Here is a 21,602-nt window from a genome sequence, read left to right on the forward strand (position 1 = left end):
ATGAAGGTTTACATGTTTAAGAAGGCATGTCTGCAAAAATGGCCTTACTGGGAAGTAGGAACTAGCGTCATCCCCCCCCATTGCACTGGCGTGTCACATATGAGTGTGCATAGGAATTGGCATGACAACGACCAAAGAAATAATTATAAATTGTACATTTGGCATGATAATGACCATAGGAGTTAAACAGATCTGGGACCAGGCTACAATGATAGCAGATGGGATGAGTAGGCCTGGTGCCTTAACTTTGTCTTTAATCTTGGCTCGATTAGGACTGACTGTAAATGAAAGCAGTATTTTTCTGATAGGTTCTTTTCAGTAAGACTAGCAGGGGCCTGAGCCAAGCCCAGCCCAGCCTGTGGAGTGGAGCAGGAGTAAGAGCCACCAACAGTGTGCCTGAGTGTGGTCAGTCACACACCTGCTCACTGACACACAGTGATATCTCTGTCCACTCTGTCATCTCTCCTCTCTGTCTGTTGTGAGGGCTGTATCAGCTGATGTCGTGTCCAGCAGCTCACCTCCTCTCCTCTCCTGGGCTGTATTGATCAGTCCCATGGTTTAATCCTCCTCCTCTGTCTACCACAGTTCAATCTCCCCTCGCTCCCACTTTCACTCCCTACCGCAACTTACTCCTGATGCCTTTATAAACCTTTCTGGTTCATAGACCTCTGCAGCTCTCATTTCCTCCTTGCAAATACTGTGTGTGTGTGTGTGTGTGTGTGTGTGTGTGTGTGTGTGTGTGTGTGTGTGTGTGTGTGTGTGTGTGTGTGTGGAGCTCCTTGAAGTATTGCCTGTTCTATAGCCACTCTCACTCAGTTTTACCACTGATACTACTTCAATTCAAGTCTTCAGTGCTCCAGGTTTAAAATTATTTCCACAAAATGTAATTTCTGAGCTTCGAGAGGTCGGGGGCCATTTACACTCCTTCCAGATAGGGTTTATCTTGACCATTGTATTAAATTAATAAATGTTCCTTCTTTGCTGGAGGGAGACCTGTAAATTAATTATGAAACCATATACGTTAAAATTTGCCTTTTTAATCCAAAACTTTACGGAGGTGTTTCCTAAAAAAAGTGCTTTGTCATTGTGCTACCCTGTCACATAGCTGTGGCAGAAAGGTTTTAACTACTGGCCAATAAATAGAATGAATGAAAGTCTTTTCTGTTATCACATGGAATCATCCTCTAATTCCCTGTCACCTCCAGAGTTGTGCTCCTAATCTGTTGGCATGGCTTGGCTCAGAGTGACTGGCAGGGGTGCAGTGGGCAGCAGTGTGTGCCAGTTAGCCCCTGGGAGTGCTCATTGACACAGCATGGCCCTGCTCCAGCCCCCAGCCCCTCTGCGGACCTTGGCACCAGGTGGACAGGATATCTAGTCCTCCACCGGAGGTCCAGCTGTAGCCGCAAAATGGCTCCTCTCACTGGGACACTCTTACTCTCTCTCTCTCTCTCTCTCTCTCTTTCTCTGGCTCCAACCTCTCTCTCCCTCCCCACTCTCTCTCTCTTTTCTCTCTCTACCCCTCTTTGCATAGCCCCGGTGGCTTCAAAAATAACTGCCTCTCTGTCTGTTTGCCTGCTCTATCCTGAAGCCTGGAAGTATAATCTTTCTGCCTCTCTTGTGCTTAGAGACGGATGTTGATCATGGTATTTCTTCACTCTGGGAAAGGTGACAGAGTAGTGACAGGGAAGTAAAGCCCTGTCTGCCTCGCATAGATATGTCATTATTTATTGACCGTAAATCCCTGGGAGCCTCTCTCAGGCCTAGTGTCTGGTAGGAGGGACACAGAGGGGAGACAGGTTGGATTTAAGGCAGACACAATGTACCTAGACAAGCGACCAGCTCACCTGGGAAATTCCACTCATGTCCACACATGAAAATGCATGGCGATGTACAGGGAGGAGGATCACTGGAGCCTACATAGGGTACCAGTACCGAGTCGATGTGCAGGAGTACAAGGTAAATAAAGTAGATATGTACATATAACTAGGAATAAAGTGACTAGGCAACAGGATAGATAATAAAAAATGTGATGAGTAAAAAACATTTGTGCAAAAAGGGTCAATACAGATAGTTAAATAGTTAACCACATAGCTACCCAGACTAACTATTTAGCAGTATTATAGCGTGGAGGTAGAAGCTGTTCAGGGTCCTGTTGGTTCCAGACTTGGTGCACCAGTATCGCTTGCTGTGCGGTAGCAGAGAGTAGCAGAGAGAATACTCTGCTAAACAGTCCCACAGCCAGCATGGTGATGGCTGGAACACAACACAACAGAACAGAGTCTGCTTCCAAAAGGAATGAGGCACACTGAGCACAGAGATCTGGCTGAGAAATATCTCTCTTTATGTCTCTAAATAAAGAGATCATGGACATCAACATCATGTTTAGAGTTCTTTAGCTTCAACATAATGCTCAGCTCTCAAAAGTGCCAATACATTTTGTTTGTAAAGCTGAGTAAATATGGCCATGTGGTGAGTGGTGCCACAAGGCAAACACAAGCTCTGTGTTGGCCAACAAACCCTGTCACAAATCAGTAGTATCTGTAGTATGTGTGGCTGCCCTTGACCAGCACAAAAACATCCTGTGGTGTACTGCATTAGCATCGAATAGCCCCGGCGATATGCAACTTTTCAGGGAAGTTAGGAACCAATATACACAGGCAGTTAGGCAAGCAAAGGCTAGCTTTTTCAATCAGAAATGTGCATCCTGTAGCACAAACTCCACAAAGTTCTGGGACACTGTAAAGTCCATGGAGAATAATAGCACCTCCTCCCAGCTGCCCACTGCACTGAGGCTAGAAAACACTGTCACCACTTATAAATCCACGATAATTGAGAATTTCAATAAGCATTTTTCTATGGCTGGCCATGCTTTCCACCTGGCTACCCCTACCCCGGTCAACAGCCCTGCACACCCCACAACAACTTGCCCAAACCTCCCCCATTTCTCCTTCACCCAAATCCAGATAGCTGATGTTCTGAAAGAGTTGCAAAATCTGGAACCCTACAAATCAGCTGGGCTTGACAACCCGGACCCTCTCTTTCTAAAATTATCTGCTGAAATTGTTGCAACCCCTATTACTAGCCTGTTCAACCTCTTTCGTATCGTCTGAGATCCCAAAGATTGGAAAGCTGCCGCAGTCATCCCCCTCTTCAAAGGGGGAGACACTCTAGACCCAAACTGTTACAGATCTATATCAATTCTACCCTGCCTTTCTAAGGTCTTCGAAAGTTAAGTTAACAAACAGATCACCGACCATTTCGAATCCCACCATACCTTCTCCGCTATGCAATCTGGTTTCCGAGCTAGTCATGGGTGCACCACAGCCACACTCAAGGTCCTAAACGATATCATAACCGCTATCGATAAAAGACAATACTGTGCAGCCGTATTAATCGACCTGGCCAAGGCTTTCAACTCTGTCAATCACTACATTCTTATCGGCAGACTCAACAGCCTTGGTTTCTCAAATGACTGCCTCACCTGGTTCACCAACTACTTCTCAGACAGAGTTCAGTGTGAAATCGGAGGGCCTGTTGTCCGGACCTCTGGCAGTCTCTATGGGGGTGCCACATGGTTCAATTCTCAGTCCGACTATTTTGTCTGTATGCATCAATGATGTCGCTCTTGCTGCTGGTGATTCTCTGATCCACCTCTACGCAGATGACACCATTCTGTATACTTCTGGCGCTTCTTTGGACACTGTGTTAACTAACCTGCAGACGAGCCTCAATGCCATACAACACTCCTTCCGTGGCCTCCAACTGCTCTTAAATGCAAGTAAAACTAAATGCATGCTCTTCAACCGATAGCTGCCCGCACCTGCCCCCCTGTCCAGCATCAGTACTCTGGATGGTTCTGACTTTGTAACGTTCGTCTTCGTCCTCCTCTGACGAGGAGTAAGAAATGTCAGACCAATGCGCAGCGTGGTAAGTGTCCATAATTTAATAAAGAAAAATGAACACTGAACAAAAACAATAAACAACAACAAAACGTAAGGTGAATGACAAAAACACTAAACAGGAAATAATCACCCACAACTCAAAAGTGAAAGCAGGCTACCTAAATATGGTTCTCAATCAGGGACAACGATAAACAGCTGCCTCTGATTGAGAACCATACCAGGCCAAACATAGAAATCCCAAATTATAGAAGAAGGAACATAGACAACCCACCCAACTCACACCCTGACCATACTCAAACAAAGACATAACTAAAAGAACTAAGGTCAGAACGTGACAGACTTAGAATATGTGGACAATTACAAATACCTAGGTGTCTGGTTAGACTGTAAACTCTTGTTCCAGACTCACATTAAACATCTCCAATCCAAAATCAAATCTAGAATCTGCTTCCTATTTCGCAACGAAGCTTCCTTCACTCATGCTGCCAAACATACCCTCGTAAAACTGACTATCCTACCGATCCTTGAGTTTGGCGATGTCGTTTATAAAATAGCATCCAACACTCTACTCAGCAAATTGGATGCAGTCTATCACAGTGCCATCCGTTTTGTCACCACCACTGCGACCTGTATGCTCTCGTTGGCTGGCCCTTGCTTCATATTCTTCGCCAAACCCACTGGTTCCAGGTCATCAATACATTTTTGCTAGGTAAAGCTCCGCCTTTTCTCAGCTCATTGGTCACCATAGCAGCACTCACTGGTAGCACATGCTCCAGCAGATATATTTCACTGGTCACCCCCAAAGCCTATTCCTCCTTTGGCCGCCTTTCCTTCCAGTTCTCTGCTGCCAATGACTGGAACGAATTGCAAAAATCACTGAAGCTGGAGACTCATATCTCCCTCTCTAACGTTAAGCATCAGCGGTCAGAGCAGCTCACAGATCACTGCATCTGTACGTAGCCCATCTGTAAATTGCTCATCTAACTACCTCATCCCCATATTGTTATTTATTTATTTATTTATTTTTTGCTCCTTTGCATCCCAGTATCTCTACTTGCACATTCATCTTCTGCACATCTGTCACTCCAGTGTTTAAATGCTAAATTGTAATTACTTCGCCATTACGGCCTATTTATTGCCTTACCTCCCTAATCTTACTTCATTTGCACACAATGTATATACACTAGATTTTTTTCCCTATTGTGTTATTGACTGTATGTTTGTTTATTCCATGTGTAACTTTGTGTTGTTGTTTGTGTGGTACTGCTTTGCTTTATCTTGGGCAGATCGCAGTTGTAAATGAGAACTTGTTCTCAACTGGCCTACCTGGTTAAATAAAGGTGAAATAAAAATAAAAAATGTGTGTGGATGTGTTTTGTATGTATTTGTGCTTGATTGGAACGCTGCCTTCTGCTGGCTGAAACGGAGTCAAACACATGGTAGAAAGTACTTCTCAACGACTACACCATTGAGGTTTCAAAGAGAACTAATACAATTAAATACATTTCCATCTCTGATTTGCATATCATGACATTCAGCTTTGTTTCTGCATTCCTCCCACCTTCTGGTGTCAGGTCTAACTGGCTGAAGCCATGCTGTGGGCGGAGGGCAGCCCTATGGCAGGTATGTCTGCTGAGTGCAGGCTTCAACTGTTTCCTGGTGGCTTGTGTCATCCTGGTGGTCGTGCTGCTGTGTCTGGAGCTGCTCATCGACACCAAGCTTCTGCAGTGTGAGTGACCCTGGACCTGTCTCTGTATTAGAACCTGGATCTCGGCTTATAGATACATGAACATTTGAGTTACTTGCACATATCTTCAATTGTGATTCGACCCTTAGTGATGTTAAAACACACAAAACAGCTGTGGAATTTGTGTTATGTTGGAATTTGAAATTTACAAAAATGCACATCTGTTATTAGGAATGTGGCTAATGTTGGCACTAGGTCTGTTGTATAATAAATACAGTACCTATTATTACGCAGTGACAGGTCCAGGACCTGGGGCTGTGAACTCTCCTCTATAATATCAGCATCATTAGTATTCCTCAGTAAACAGTGACGGGTCCAGGACCTGGGGCTGTGACCTCCCCTCAATAATATCAGCATCATTAGTATTCCTCAGTAAACAGTGACAGTGACAGGTCCAGGACCTGGGGCTGTGACCTCCCCTCAATAATATCAGCATCATTAGTATTCCTCAGTAAACAGTGACGGGTCCAGGACCTGGGGCTGTGACCTCTCCTCTATAATATCAGCATCATTAGTATTCCTCAGTAAACAGTGACGGGTCCAGGACCTGGGGCTGTGACCTCTCCTCTATAATATCAGCATCATTAGTATTCCTCAGTAAACAGTGACAGGTCCAGGACCTGGGGCTGTGACCTCTCCTCTATAATATCAGCATTATTAGTATTCCTCAGTAAACAGTGACAGGTCCAGGACCTGGGGCTGTGACCTCTCCTCTATAATATCAGCATCATTAGTATTCCTCAGTAAACAGTGACAGTGACAGGTCCAGGACCTGGGGCTGTGACCTCTCCTCTATAATATCAGCATCATTAGTATTCCTCAGTAAACAGTGACAGGTGGTCTAATGCCACTGTGACCCATAGCACATGGAGATGACCTCATCTGCATCATCTTGCTCTGGAGAAGGAGGTGGGTGTCCTCATCTTTCATGGGTTACAGTCAGGAGTCCCCACCTCTGTGGTGTCACAAGCTCTATGAACGATGGTAGGGCGATATGAGTTACAGTCAGGAGTCCCAAACCTCTGTGGTGTCACAAGCTCTATGAACGATGGTAGGGCTATATGGGTTACAGGTCAATATGGCTGTATCTTAACGTATTCAAGTCTTAACAAGTTCCTGGAGGCAGATTGAAGAGACGGGATGGTTGGGAGGTAAAGTAAGACAAAGAAATGGGGAGAGAGAGGTTGTCTGTCTGCTGGGTGAATGTACAGAGAGAGGGAGGGATGGAGGAAGATTAACGGACTGATTGACAGATCAGTGAGCACAACAAATGAAGACAGAAGGGAAGAGGTGCTTGAAGAGAAATGCTGTAGCTGACAGCCTAATGTAGTACGATGCTGACCACAATTAGGCTGATGAATAGGCATGAAGTCAGACAAACCTGTGCATGAACATCTTTGCCTGTATAATATATACAGTATATATACAGTGCATTCAGAAAGTATTCAGACCCCTTGACTTTTTACACAATTTGTTACGTTACAGCCTTATTCTAAATTGGATGAAAAAAAAATTATCATTAATCTACACACAATACCCCATAATGACAAAGCGAAAACAGGTTTTTAGACATTTTTGCAAATGTATTAAAATAAAAACAGAAATACCTTATTTACATAAGTATTCAGACCCTTTCCTATGAGACTTGAAATTGAGCTCAGGTGCATCCTGTTTCCATTGATCCTCCTTCAGATGTTTCTACAACTTGATTGGAGTCCACCTGTGGTAAATTCAATTGATTGGACATGATTTGGAAAGGCACAAACGTTTCTATATAATGTCCCACAGTTGACAGTGCATGTCAGAGCAAAAACCAAGCAATGAGGTCGAAGCAATTGTCCGTAGAGCTCCGAGATAGGGAGCCGAGGCACAGATCTGGGGAAGGGTACACACATTTATGCAGCATTGAAGGTCCCCAGGAACACAATGGCCTCCATCATTCTTAAATGGAAGAAGTTTGGAACCATCAAAAGACTCTTCCTGGAGCTGGCCACCCGGCCAAACTGAGCAATTTGCAAAAATGTCTAAAAACCTGTTTTTGCTTTATCATTATGGGGTATTGTGTGTAGATTGATGACGGAAAAAAAACTTTGTAAACGATTTTAGAATAAGGCTGTAATGTAACAAAATGTGGAATAAGTCAAGGGGTCTGAATACTTTCTGAATGCACTGCATCTGCCATTTAACAGACAATTTTATCCAAAGCAAACTACAGTCAAGTGTGTATACATTTTATGTATAAGCAGTCCTGGGAATCAAACCCACTATCCTGGCATTAACAATGGCCATGCTCTACACACTGAGCTACAGAGGGCTATGTGTCTGTGCTTGGGTCTGTCTCCAGGATTTACCAAATGATCTGAACCCTGAGTAAACTAGTCATCTTGAAACGGTGTCTCTGCTGTGCTGTCTTCACAGTTAACAACGCGTTCCAGTTTGCCAGCATCATCCACTGGATCAGTCTGGCCATTCTATCTGTGTTCTTCACTGAGGTGAGCCCCCCCCAACAGTCACCACAGTGGCAGCAGGCTCACTTAAAGCTGATGTAGCGGAGGGTTGATTTAATGCTCTAGTGTGCTATAGTTGATTGAGACAAAGGTGAGCTAGAGAGGTGCAGTGGTGTATTCTGATTACAACGCCCTGTTAAGCCCTGGCCTTTCTTTTATCAACACTTATCGACTTATTAGAGCGTTGGTCAATGTACTCTATTGGTCCATCACATACAGTATGTTGTTAAACGTAAACACAGCCATTTAATTTGCTCCTACCGTTTGCTCACAGCGTTACAGCCTCCTCTATCTCACTCATTCTGATACTATTTCCCTTCACAACTTGCTGTGACTGTTAATTGCTCTTGATATATTACGTTTAGTCAACACAATCACTTTTATCTAAAATGCAGATAGAGCTTTTCTGTTGCACCGTAGCTTTTAACTAGCGCCAGAGCCTCAGATAAACCCTATTGATTCCTGTTTCCTCAGGCCTAGCAGTTTATCTCTGTAGTTCTCTGTTCACCGGTCTGCTGCTCTATTTGGTTGAGAAACAGTACAGTGGTTCTTCCTTTAAAAGTTGCGGCGTACTGCAGCACAGCTTGCGGGGTGCCGCAGAATTCTATGACAAGTTATTTATGTGTCAGCCATTGTTGCCAGAATGATGCAATTTACCACAATCTGCCACCATCTACCATGTGTATGTGTTTTAGTTATCAATGAAAGCTAACCCTTAGTGATTCATGTAAGTATTGGCTGTGGCAGGACAGCTTCTGCTCAGGTGGAATCCTGAATATGTAAAAGGAGAGGAGTGCAGTGGCCTTCTGCAGCCCCTGATGAGTCAGCTGCAGCTGGTGCAGTGTGTGTCTCTAATTGTTTGAAGGAAATCTGACCGCTGTGGCAGTGAACTGTAGGAGTATGTCATTGATGAATTGCCGGTGGATAGATGAAAGAGAACTGAATCACAACTGCAATTCACTTTCGCTGAGACATTAGTATTTTTAGGGGTGTATTTACAATTAAAGGAAATGTATTATATTGCTATGGTTCTCTTCCCCAATCCTTTTTACCCTTTCCCTCCCTATCTCCCTCCCCCACTCTCCCTCCTCCCGCTCTCTCAGACGGTGTTCAGAATTGTGGTGCTGGGGATCTGGGATTACATCGAGAACAAAGTGGAGGTAAGCTCCCTGGGGGGCCATCCTGAGGGGGGGTTCAGAGCAGCCCACCACTTCCACAGCAATATTATTCTCCAAATGTCAGAACTCAGACTGGAAACCACCCACAGGCCTGGAGGGAATGTTCTGAAACTTGGATATGTACAGTGGGGCAAAAAAGTATTTAGTAAGCCACCAATTGTGCAAGTTCTCCCACTTAAAAAGATGAGAGTGGCCTGTAATTTTCTTCATAGGTACACTTCAACTATGACAGACAAAATTAGAAAAATAAATCCAGAAAATCACATTGTAGGATTTTTAATGAATTTATTTGCAAATTATGGTGGAAAATAAGTATTTGGTCAATAACAAAGGTTTATCTCAATACTTTGTTATAAACCCTTTGTTGGCAATGACAGAGGTCAAACGTTTTCTGTAAGTCTTCACAAGGTTTTCACACATTGTTGCTGGTATTTTGGCCCATTCCTACATGCAGATCTCCTCTAGAGCAGTGATGTTTTGGGGCTGTTGCTGGGCAACACAGACTTTCAACTCCCTCCAAAGATTTTCTATGGGTTTGAGATCTGGAGACTGGCTAGGCCACTCCAGGACCTTGAAATGCTTCTTACGAAGCCACTCCGTTGCCCGGGCGGTGTGTTTGGGATCATTGTCATGCTGAAAGACCCAGCCATGTTTCATCTTCAATGCCCTTGCTGATGGAAGGAGGTTTTCACTCAAAATCTCACGATACATGGCCCCATTCATTCTTTCCTTTACACGGATCAGTCGTCCTGGTCCCTTTGCAGAAAAACAGCCTCAAAGCATGATGTTTCCACCCCCATGCTTCACAGTAGGTATGGTGTTCTTTGGATGCAACTCAGCATTCTTTGTAATCCAAACACGACGAGTTGAGTTTTTACCTAAAAGTTCTATTTTGGTTTCATCTGACCATATGACATTCCACCAATCTTCTTCTGGATCATCCAAATGCTCTCTAGCAAACTTCAGACGGGCCTGGACATGTACTGGCTTAAGCAGGGGGACACGTCTGGTACTGCAGGATTTGAGTCCCTGGCGGCGTAGTGTGTTACTGATGGTAGGCTTTGTTACTTTGGTCCCAGCTCTCTGCAGGTCATTCACTAGGTCCCCCCGTGTGGTTCTGGGATTTCTGCTCACCGTTCTTGTGATCCTTTTGACCACATGGGGTGAGATCTTGCGTGGAGCCCCAGATCGAGGGAGATCATCAGTGGTCTTGTATGTCTTCCATTTCCTAATAATTGCTCCCACAGTTGATTTCTTCAAACCAAGCTGCTTACCTATTGCAGATTCAGTCTTTCCAGCCTGGTGCAGGTCTACAATTTTGTTTCTGGTGTCCTTTCAAACAGGTGTTATTATTAATACAGGTAACGAGTGGAGGACAGAGGAGCCTCTTAAAGAAGTAGTTACAGGTCTGTGAGAGCCAGAAATCTTGCTTGTTTGTAGGTGACCAAATACTTATTTTCCACCATAATTTGCAAATAAATTCATTAAAAATCCTACAATGTGATTTCTGGATTTTTTAAATCATTTTGTCTGTCATAGTTGTACATGTTTTTTCATTCAAATATTGTCTTCTTGCTAATATCTTTGTGTGTGTGCTTGTGTGTAGGTGTTTGACGGTGCAGTCATAGTCCTGTCCCTGGCCCCCATGGTGGCCTCAACGGTGGCCAACGGCCCTAGCAGCCCCTGGGACGCCATCGGCCTCATCATCACCCTGCGCATCTGGAGGGTCAAGAGGATCATCGATGGTGAGGCTGGGAGGGCCTGAGGGTAGATGTATGGGGTGCAGAGGGTGGATGAATACAGTCTCCTCTGTGTCATGTCCTTAACTGTCAGGTTGCAGAGATGCGACAACAATATTTCTGCAGCTCCACCCTTATGGATTTTATTATTCTAACTGGCTTTTTACAGAGCTTTACGGATTTTTTTTTACCATGCATATTACCAACCACAATCAATACTTGCTTTACAACACAATGACAAATACATACATAATCTGATACAGATTCACACACGTTGTACTGTTTCTTGACTCTAAGCTGTTTTTAATTGTTACGCCCTCTTGTGGAAGTTCCATGTTTCACATGCACACATATGTACAATGATTGATTTAAGACAGGAAACATGTTTTTCTTACTGATCATAATCCCTCTTATGTGGCCTACTACTGATATTAAAAAAATAAGTTATGTCAGTGTGGCTGTTTATCCCTACCTAGAAGTCTCTTTAACAGTCTGCCCTGTGTTCTGTCCCAGCCTACGTGCTGCAGGTAAAAGTGGAGATGGAGATGGAGAACCAGCAGTATGAGAAGGCCAAAGCTGTCAGGGAGGAGCAGCTGGAGAGACTCACCCAGATCTGCCAGGAGCAGGCAGTATGTTCACACACCTGTCTAACTAGTTACCATTACCTGTCATTGACCAGTAGAGGGCAGCAAAGTGCCAGAAATAATTGCTAAAATAACACATTCAAATTCACACACATATTAGTGGAATAACCAAACCTTTAATCTGACAAACACTGAATTGTGTCACACTGACCCTTTGAATACATAAATAGATCACATATCCGTAATAGGAGATACTATCAGGTTCTGTATTCAGTCATAATGATTCACAACATTCCTGTTATTCCCATCCTGGGATTTCCATTCAGGAAAATTATAAAGTCACATTTGTCCATGTAATATAGTACAGCTGAGGGCTTATGACTGTCACTGTACAACCCTGCTGGGTCCTGTTGACCCAAGAGGGAAAAGGTTTATGTTCTAACCATTAGAGGGATCTGTAATATGTACATACGTAAATGTCATCTATTTATGTGTGCAATGGTCAGTGTGACACAAGTCAGGGTTTGGCAATATAGCCAACAGCTACCAGTAATGTAGTTAGCGGATGAGATACAGTGTGTGGACGTTAGGGCCAGAGCTCTTAAAGGGTATTCAGGTGTTTGTATGCAAGGATAACACATGTATGTTCTCCCTTTGTCCTCCCCCCCTTCTTTCTCTCTCTTTCTCGCTCTTTCTTTCTCTCTCTCTCTCGCTCTCTGTCTTTCTTTCTCGCTCTCTTTCCTTCTTTCTCTCACTCTCTCTTTCTCGCTCTCTCTCTATTAGTTTGAGATCAGGCAGCTGCGGGCCCACCTGGCTCAGCAGGACTTGGACCTGGTAGCAGAGCGAGAGGCTGCCATGCAGATCCACCATGTGTGGGGCAAGCAGAGCAGCAGCTTCCAGGAGGTGGACGGCCTGGCCCCTGGGGGCCCCGATCAGCGAGGCCAGGCTAAAGCCAGGGAGGCAGCAGCCCCTAGAGGTACCACACCCTGATCCTGTAGCATTACATCAGAACACTGTAGATTGTCTCATCAAGATAAAACAATGTCATAGGGTTCTATCTCTAGGGATTGCCTGCTGGCTGTGGTTTCTAACCACAGAGGGTCTCTCTTGAAGCCAGGGGAATAGTGGGATGCCTTGGCCAAGTCAGACCAGATTTTCCAGGCAAAGTGGCCGAATGAACAGAGTGCTCTGTGCTTTGGGTCATGTTTGTTAAACAGAGGTTGGCTGGGTCGAAAATAAGTTCTCCGTTCACCTGGAAACCACAACAGACATCTAACAAACCACACCAGATTCCAGGGAGGATAGAATAGTAGAGTACTGTACAAGGAAAATCATTCCACAAGAACAGCAGCCTGATGGGATGCCTACAGTGTGGGACCTCTGAGTCGGAGACCTCAGTGCTATGGGAGTGCTGTTTGAATGAGGACAAGATCCTCTATGTAAATATGCACTCCCCTCCGTGTTTATTTGGACAGTGAAGCACTTTGTGTTTAGTCCCCTCCCAAATGGGCTCCCGGTCTAAGGCACTACATCTTAGTGCAAGAGATGTCACTACTGTCCCTGGATGATGCAGATGCTAAGCTACAGGACTGTTTTGCTAGCACAGACTGGAATATGTTCCGGGATTCTTCCTATGGCATTGAGGAGTACACCACATCAGTCATTGGCTTCATCAATAAGTGCATCGATGACGTCGACCCCACAGTGACTGTACATACAGTGCCTTGCGAAAGTATTCGGCCCCCTTGAACTTTGTGACCTTTTGCCACATTTCAGGCTTCAAACATAAAGATATAAAACTGTATTTTTTTGTGAAGAATCAACAACAAGTGGGACACAATCATGAAGTGGAACGACATTTATTGGATATTTCAAACTTTTTTAACAAATCAAAAACTGAAAAATTGGGCGTGCAAAATTATTCAGCCCCTTTACTTTCAGTGCAGCAAACTCTCTCCAGAAGTTCAGTGAGGATCTCTGAATGATTCAATGTTGACCTAAATGACTAATGATGATAAATACAATCCACCTGTGTGTAATCAAGTCTCCGTATAAATGCACCTGCACTGTGATAGTCTCAGAGGTCCGTTAAAAGCGCAGAGAGCATCATGAAGAACAAGGAACACACCAGGCAGGTCCGAGATACTGTTGTGAAGAAGTTTAAAGCCGGATTTGGATACAAAAAGATTTCCCAAGCTTTAAACATCCCAAGGAGCACTGTGCAAGCGATAATATTGAAATGGAAGGAGTATCAGACCACTGCAAATCTATCAAGACCTGGCCGTCCCTCTAAACTTTCAGCTCATACAAGGAGAAAACTGATCAGAGATGCAGCCAAGAGGCCCATGATCACTCTGGATGAACTGCAGAGATCTACAGCTGAGGTGGGAGACTCTGTCCATAGGACAACAATCAGTTGTATATTGCACAAATCTGGCCTTTATGGAAGAGTGGCAAGAAGAAAGCCATTTCTTAAAGATATCCATAAAAAGTGTTGTTTAAAGTTTGCCACAAGCCACCTGGGAGACACACCAAACATGTGGAAGAAGGTGCTCTGGTCAGATGAAACCAAAATTGAACTTTTTGGCAACAATGCAAAACGTTATGTTTGGCGTAAAAGCAACACAGCTGAACACACCATCCCCACTGTCAAACATGGTGGTGGCAGCATCATGGTTTGGGCCTGCTTTTCTTCAGCAGGGACAGGGAAGATGGTTAAAATTGATGGGAAGATGGATGGAGCCAAATACAGGACCATTCTGGAAGAAAACCTGATGGAGTCTGCAAAAGACCTGAGACTGGGACGGAGATTTGTCTTCCAACAAGACAATGATCCAAAACATAAAGCAAAATCTACAATGGAATGGTAAACATATCCAGGTGTTAGAATGGCCAAGTCAAAGTCCAGACCTGAATCCAATCGAGAATCTGTGGAAAGAACTGAAAACTGCTGTTCACAAATGCTCTCCATCCAACCTCACTGAGCTCGAGCTGTTTTGCAAGGAGGAATGGGAAAAAATGTCAGTCTCTTGATGTGCAAAACTGATAGACATACCCCAAGCGACATACAGCTGTAATCGCAGCAAAAGGTGGCGCTACAAAGTATTAACTTAAGGGGGCTGAATAATTTTGCACGCCCAATTTTTCAGTTTTTTATTTGTTAAAAAAGTTTGAAATATCCAATAAATGTCGTTCCACTTCATGATTGTGTCCCACTTGTTGTTGATTCTTCACAAAAAAATACAGTTTTATATCTTTATGTTTGAAGCCTGAAATGAGGCAAAAGGTCGCAAAGTTCAAGGGGGCCGAATACTTTCGCAAGGCACTGTATATACCCCAACCAGAAGCCATGGATTACAGGCAACATCCGCACTGAGCTAAAGGCTAGAGCTGCCGCTTTTAAGGAGCGGGACTCTAACCCGGAAGCTTATAAGAAATCCCGCTATGCCCTCCGACGAACCATCAAACAGGCAGTATAAATACAGGACTAAGATCGAATCGTACTACACCAGCGCCGATGCTCATTAGATGTTTCAGGGCTTGCAAACCATTACAGACTACAAAGGGAAGCACAGCCGAGAGCTGCCCTGTGACACAAGCCTACCAGACGAGCTAAACTACTTCTATGCTCGCTTCGAGGCAAATAACACTGAAACATGCATGGGAGCACCAGCTGTTCCGGACGACTGTGTGATCACACTCTCCGCAGCCGATGTGAGTAAGGCCTTTAAACAAGTCAACATTCACAAGGCCGAAAGGGCCAGGCGGATTATCAGGATGTGTACTGCAAGCATGCGCTGACCAACTGGCAAATGTCTTCACTGACATTTTCAACCTCTCCCTGTCCAAGTCTGTAATACCAAAATGATTTAAGCAGTCCACCATAGTGCCTGAGCCATACTAAGGTAATCTGCCTAAATGACTACATGAGTAGCACTCATGTCTGTAGCCATGAAGTGCTTTGAAAGTCTTGTCATGGCTCACAACACCATTATCCCAGGAACCCTAGACCCACTCCAATTTGCATACCGCCCTAACAGATCCACAGATGATGCAATGTCTATTTCACTCCACACTGGCCTTTCCCACTTGGACAAAAGGAACACCTGTGTGAGAATGTTATTCATTGACTATAGCTCAGCGTTCAACACCATGGTGTCCTCAAAGCTCATCACTAAGCTAAGGACCCTGGGACTAAACACCTCCTTCTGCAACTGGATCCTGGACTTCCTGACGGGCTGCCCCCAGGTGGTAAGGGTAGGTAACAACACATCCGCCATGCTGATCCTCAACACAGGGGCCCCTCAGGGGTGCGTGCTCAGTCCCCTCTTGTACTCCCTGTTCACTCATAACTGCATGAGCACGCCCCCATTTTGATTGACAGGGCTGTAGTGAAGCAGGTTGAGAGCTTCAAGTTCCTTGGTGTCCACATCACAAACAAATTAACATTGTCCAAGCACACCAAGACAGTCTTGAAGAGGGCACGACAAAACCTATTCCCCCGCAGGAGACTGAAAAGATTTGGCATGGGCCCTCAGATCCTCATAAGGTTCTACAGCTACAGCATCGAGAGACTGGTTGCATCACTGCCTGGTTTGGCAACTGCTCTGCCTCCGACCGCAAGGCCCTACAGAGGGTAGTGCGTATGGCCCAGTACATCACTGGGGCCAAGCTTCCTGCCATCCAGGACCTCTATACCAGGTGGTGTCAAAAGATGGCCCTAAAAATTGTCAGACTCCAGCCACCCTAGTCATAGACTGTTCTCTCTGCTACCGCACGGCAAGTGGTACCGGAGCGCCAAGTCTAGGTCCAAGAGGCTTCCAAACAGCTTCTACCCCCAAACCACAAGACTCCTGAACATCTAATCATATGGCTAATCAGACTATTTGCATTGCCACCCCCTCATTTACACTTCTGCTACTCTCTGTTATCTATGCATAGTCACTTTAATAACTCTACCTACATGTACATATTACCTCAAATAACCGGTGCCCCCGCACATTGACTCTGTACCGGTACCCCCTGTATATTGTCTCGCTATTGTTATTTTACTGCTGCTCTTTAACTACTTGTTACTTTTAATTCGTATTCATGTTTTTTAAACTGCATTGTTAGTTAGGGGCTTGTAAGTAAACAGTTCACTGTAAGGTCTACTACACCTGTTGTTTTCGGCGCATGTGACTAATACAATTTGATTTGGTTCGAATCTAGGCTGAATCACATCCGGCCGTGATTGGGAGTCCCATAGGGAGGCGCACAATTGGCCCAGTGTCGTCCGGGTTTGGCCGGGGTAGGCCATCATTGTAAATAAGAATTTGTTCTTCGCTGACTTACCTAATTAAATGTAAAAAATTGAAGGTGTCTTAAGTGTTTGGACAAATTCACTTACAGTGTATTACATTTAGTCAAAAGTGTAGTATTTGGTCCCATATCCCTAGCCCGTAATAACTACATCAAGCTTGTGATTCGACAAAGTTGTTGGATGTATTTGTAGTTTTTTGGTTGTGTTTTAGATTACGTTGTGCCCAATATAAATGGATGGTAAATAATGTAGAGTCATTTTGGAGTCACTTTTATTGTAAATAAGAATGGTGGATGCTACGATGATTAAGGATAATAATGAATGAATAGTGAATAATGATGAGGGAGAAAGTTACAGATACATAAAGATCATGCTAACCTCTCACCATTACCAGTAACAGGGGATGATATTTATGCCTCTGTAAATTTCTCACTCATCATTAATCACAATTGATTCATTATTATCCATAATCATGGTGGCATCCACATTAACATAGAAGTGTTAAGAAACATATCCAATTTTTTTTTACAATAAAATGACCCCAAAATGATACAATACATTATTTTCTATTGGGCGCAACATAATCTGAAACAGCACCAGAACAAACTGTAAATGCATCCAACAAGTTTGCAGAGTCACAAGCTGGATGTAGTCATTGTGTGCTAGGAATATGGGAACAAATACAAAAATGTTGACGACATTTTATACACTATAAATACATTTTTCCAAATAGTTATGACATCTTCAAATGGGGGGACTAGATGCATAGTGCTTTCATTTCTAAATTGTAAAACAGATCTATGAAAACACCCTCAAATAAAAGGTGACATTCTATACTGTCGCCTCAAATAAAACATTTGATTTCAAATGCAAAATGCTGGAGCATAGAGCCAAATTAGCTTCACTGTCCAAATAAATACATAGGGGAGTGTATCTGTAAACCAAAAGACTGGTTTAAAAAGATGTCGCACTTCTGTATGATGACCATTGTATCTAACCTAGGCCAGGATTCAATCCAATCGTGGATTATAGGCATTGCTGCATATAAAGGTTATGTATGAACAGTCAAAATCATGTTTTTCATAAAATGTGATGATATTTGAAGGAAACCAGATCAAAGTATGACGACTAATGACTGTTGCTTCTACATTGATAAAGTTTGATCATAAAGTTACTGGTTCCCTTCCCATGTCAAACACTTGGATACATGGACAAGGTAACATCACCTTAATCTCATTTTAATACACCAATGGTAAAATTATATTATTTTGTCTCATTTAAATAAGTTCCGCCTAGTAACCAACATAAGAAAGTGTGTTTGCAGAGGGGCGTGGTTTATATAGCTAGATAGCTACTCTACTGGTGCCAAAATGTGACTGTAGGGTGTCAGCAAATATAATTAAATCTTTACCATATTGATCTATGGCAAAGATACTTATATGTTTCCCCTTTCATCTGTGTCTGGTGTTAGCTAGTTACTGGTTAGCTGGGTCTTCATCTGTGTCTGGTGTTAGCTAGTTACTGGTTAGCTGGGTCTTCATCTGTGTCTGGTGTTAGCTAGTTACTGGTTAGCTGGGTCTTCATCTGTGTCTGGTGTTAGCTAGTTACTGGTTAGCTGGGTCTTCATCTGTGTTTGGTGTTAGCTAGTTACTGGTTAGCTGGGTCTTCAACCAGCATGGAACAAAGGAGGGGGGGAGGGTCTTTCAAAACGCTGACACGGTTGTCATGACAACACATTCGTCAGTACTGCTGTGAATCACAAGAGACATATCAAACGGGAATGTATTAAAAAACAAATTGGCATCATTGAAGCAATTTCAATGTTTTTTGAGTTGCTTTGTGTATCAACAAATTAGTTGCTCACTGCATCCAAGTTGCTTGACATAGGAGTTTCAAAGAGCTGTCAGTGTAGGCGAGCTCTTAAATAAAAGCTCCCTGCCCACTCAACCTGTCTCTTCAAACTTCCTGGTAGTTAGCCATGAGAGAAAAAGTACTTTTCAGAATGACTTTTCAGGACCTTTTAATGGCAATTTCCAATTGTTTTTCATTGCCTTTAAAAGCCGCAACGCCTATAACCCGCCATCGGATTTAATCATGAGGAGAACATCCGCCTAAACCTACTGTTTGTTTTCATGTCTCAGGAGAAGGAGGGCAGGGTGACTGGCATACTGGCATGGGGGTACTGAAATATTATCAAAACATAAGTCTTTAAAATTCTGAACAAACACTCCAATGAATACAGGAGCCATAAAACTTTCAAAGGGAGACAGATCATAAGTTGCAGGAGACAGGAGAAACAAAGCACTTTCCTTTAGTAAATACATAAATCACCCTGCTCCACTCTCTGCTGTATATCTGAGATGAGATATCTGAGGTTTCACAGAGAGGCTGTGTCAGACTGCAGCCTTTTAAGTGGTCCTCACATGCTCATGTGTTATTAATCGCAGAGTGATCGTCTCTGACGCCACATTTTAGTCCGAGCATCCCCTGCCTTCTTGGAACAGTCTTAAAATGAATATTTGAAGAAGAAACATAAATAAAACCCATCTGTCTAGTGGTCCTGAGGGAATGGGGATGGCACTTAGAGGTAAACTGTTACAGGTCAGAGATGCCAGCCACAGGCCCTTCTACCCACCACCTCACCTCTTTTTACATTCCTTACCTTGCTTCCTATGGGTTCAACCTTCTGGTCAGGAATATCTGACTGATGCATTCTGGGAGATCTTTACAGAACAAACATGGGAATAGATTGTCACAAGCTCTATTAGATAAGGGTACCAAACATCTAACTCATTTAATTGTTTCTGAGAAAAAGTACATACCTATTTTGTTTCTTATTTCTTTCAGATCATGTTGTTCAAGATGACATGAACAACTACATCAGCCAGTACTACAGTGAGGCAAGCAGTGGTAAGAATAAACAATTGTCTACACCCTCACAGGTTTGTTTGTGTACTTTGCTTTGCGGACAGTCAGCAGGATCATGTGTTGAGTCCAAGTTGTTTGTGATTCTTGTAGATGTTGGGATCCCAGACCCAGCTCGTGTCATCACCACTGCAGCCATAGATGTGCACCTGCCCAATAACCCCAGCCAGCTGCCCTCGTCTCTGGTGAGTGCAGATGCAGCGTCCAGCTGTCTGCAGCGGACGGGTAGCTCTGTGAGCGAGGCCTCCAACACCACCGTGTCCCGCTCTCGCTCCAGCTTCAGCGCCCACCAGCACAGTATAAGTAGCCACACCCTGGGCTCCAACACCGACTGCAGCTCCACCGTCCGCGAGGCCTCCACCTCCACAGACTCCTACAGTGGCCAGCGCTGTTACCCCCCGCCCTACTGCAGCCCCCTGGCCCTGGGCTTGGGAACACAGCCTGGCCCCAGAGGACACCCCAGCGCTGTGGTGCAGGAGCTGCTCTCCTCCCTGTCTGAGGACTCCTGTCTGGGACAGAAGGGCTTGGACCCTGTCAACCTCAAACTGCCCAGCCCTGCTGGCTCCGCCAAGACCAGCCCTGAGCTGGAGCACAGGCTCAACATCTACAACAAGAGGAACAAGGAGAGCCGCAGAGGCTTCCACACCAAGCCTCTCATCCACCTGCAGGCCAGGGAGCCTTTCATGGAGGAGAAGTACAGGCTGTCTCAAGCAGATGCCCCCGTCAGCAGCCTGCCTGAGACATAGGAAAGGGCTACAGGTGGTACTGTATCTCTTAGCCAGTGACTCACTCCTCAAATAACCTCCTGAAACTCACTGACTAAAACTAAAGACATGAACTCAGAGGCATCCTCCACTGGCATACAGCCATCTTCCTCATTGCCAAAAGCACCTTGGAACTGTGAATGGCAGCTCTGCCAGCACAGCCCATCGTCCATTGAGGACAGGGAAACATGCCTTAGTGAGCAGGCACTGAACATCTATCAGGAAGTGCCACTATAAATGAGTATATGGAGTCACCAAAAGAAACCAGCATTAGGGCATTAGCCCCAAGCTCTGAGGTAGCAGGGCTCAGCAGAAATGTGACTGGCTCTGATGCTTTTGAATGTGATATAATTTAGCGATGGGGCTGGGTGTGTGTGGGTGGAACTGGGTGGTTTGTTTATCTGATGTACTTACTTAGGGATTGGAGACACTAGACTGATCACAAAACAACTACTAACTGGCAATCATATTATGATGTCATGAGCCACACTAATCAGACATTTTATAAACAAACCATACTGAAAGAAACCTCAACATTAAGTACAGTCCTCTCTGATCGGACTAATGCAGGGTACATTTGATCTGTGTTCTACTGTGTTGAGCTGTGTTCTCAGCTTATTTCTTACCTTTGTCTTTCTACATTATCAATGCTAAAGTTTGTATTCAAATGATATGACAAAATATTTTTAAGCCAGACAATTGAGCGATTGAGGGATGTTTCAGCTACCAAATCTCAAGGGGTTTGTAATTGAAGATGTTATGTAAAGTGTTGGTCAGAAGAAAAAGTATTATAGCATGGACCTTTAAAAATATCTGCTTTCAGACATGGCAATCTAATCCTGTGCACTTAAATGTCAACAGGCATTTTGTAAATTGATCATGAAGGGAATTCAGTGCAGAGTAAAAGCAATTAAAAGCAAACGTGGTAAAAGAACAGTCATTTACAGTCAGTTT

At 44.1% G+C, this 21,602-nt stretch overlaps 1 protein-coding gene across 1 annotated transcript in view; it reads left to right on the forward strand.

Annotated features, from left to right (window-relative positions):
• Positions 1 to 21,582, forward strand: part of tmem266 (transmembrane protein 266) — a 61,140-nt gene extending 39,558 nt beyond the window's left edge. Inside the window, exons 4-11 of the mRNA XM_021571117.3 lie at positions 5,477 to 5,631; positions 8,068 to 8,141; positions 9,260 to 9,316; positions 10,941 to 11,079; positions 11,587 to 11,702; positions 12,441 to 12,633; positions 19,807 to 19,869; positions 19,978 to 21,582. Coding sequence (XP_021426792.1) covers positions 5,477 to 5,631; positions 8,068 to 8,141; positions 9,260 to 9,316; positions 10,941 to 11,079; positions 11,587 to 11,702; positions 12,441 to 12,633; positions 19,807 to 19,869; positions 19,978 to 20,630 — 1,450 coding nt within the window. The 3' untranslated portion in view covers positions 20,631 to 21,582. The remainder of the gene's footprint in view (positions 1 to 5,476; positions 5,632 to 8,067; positions 8,142 to 9,259; positions 9,317 to 10,940; positions 11,080 to 11,586; positions 11,703 to 12,440; positions 12,634 to 19,806; positions 19,870 to 19,977) is intronic.
• The last annotated feature ends 20 nt before the right edge of the window (positions 21,583 to 21,602 follow it).

This window comes from Oncorhynchus mykiss, chromosome 2 (assembly GCF_057628025.1).
Source record: "Oncorhynchus mykiss isolate SJ-2025 chromosome 2, ASM5762802v1, whole genome shotgun sequence".
NCBI lineage: Eukaryota > Metazoa > Chordata > Actinopteri > Salmoniformes > Salmonidae > Oncorhynchus > Oncorhynchus mykiss.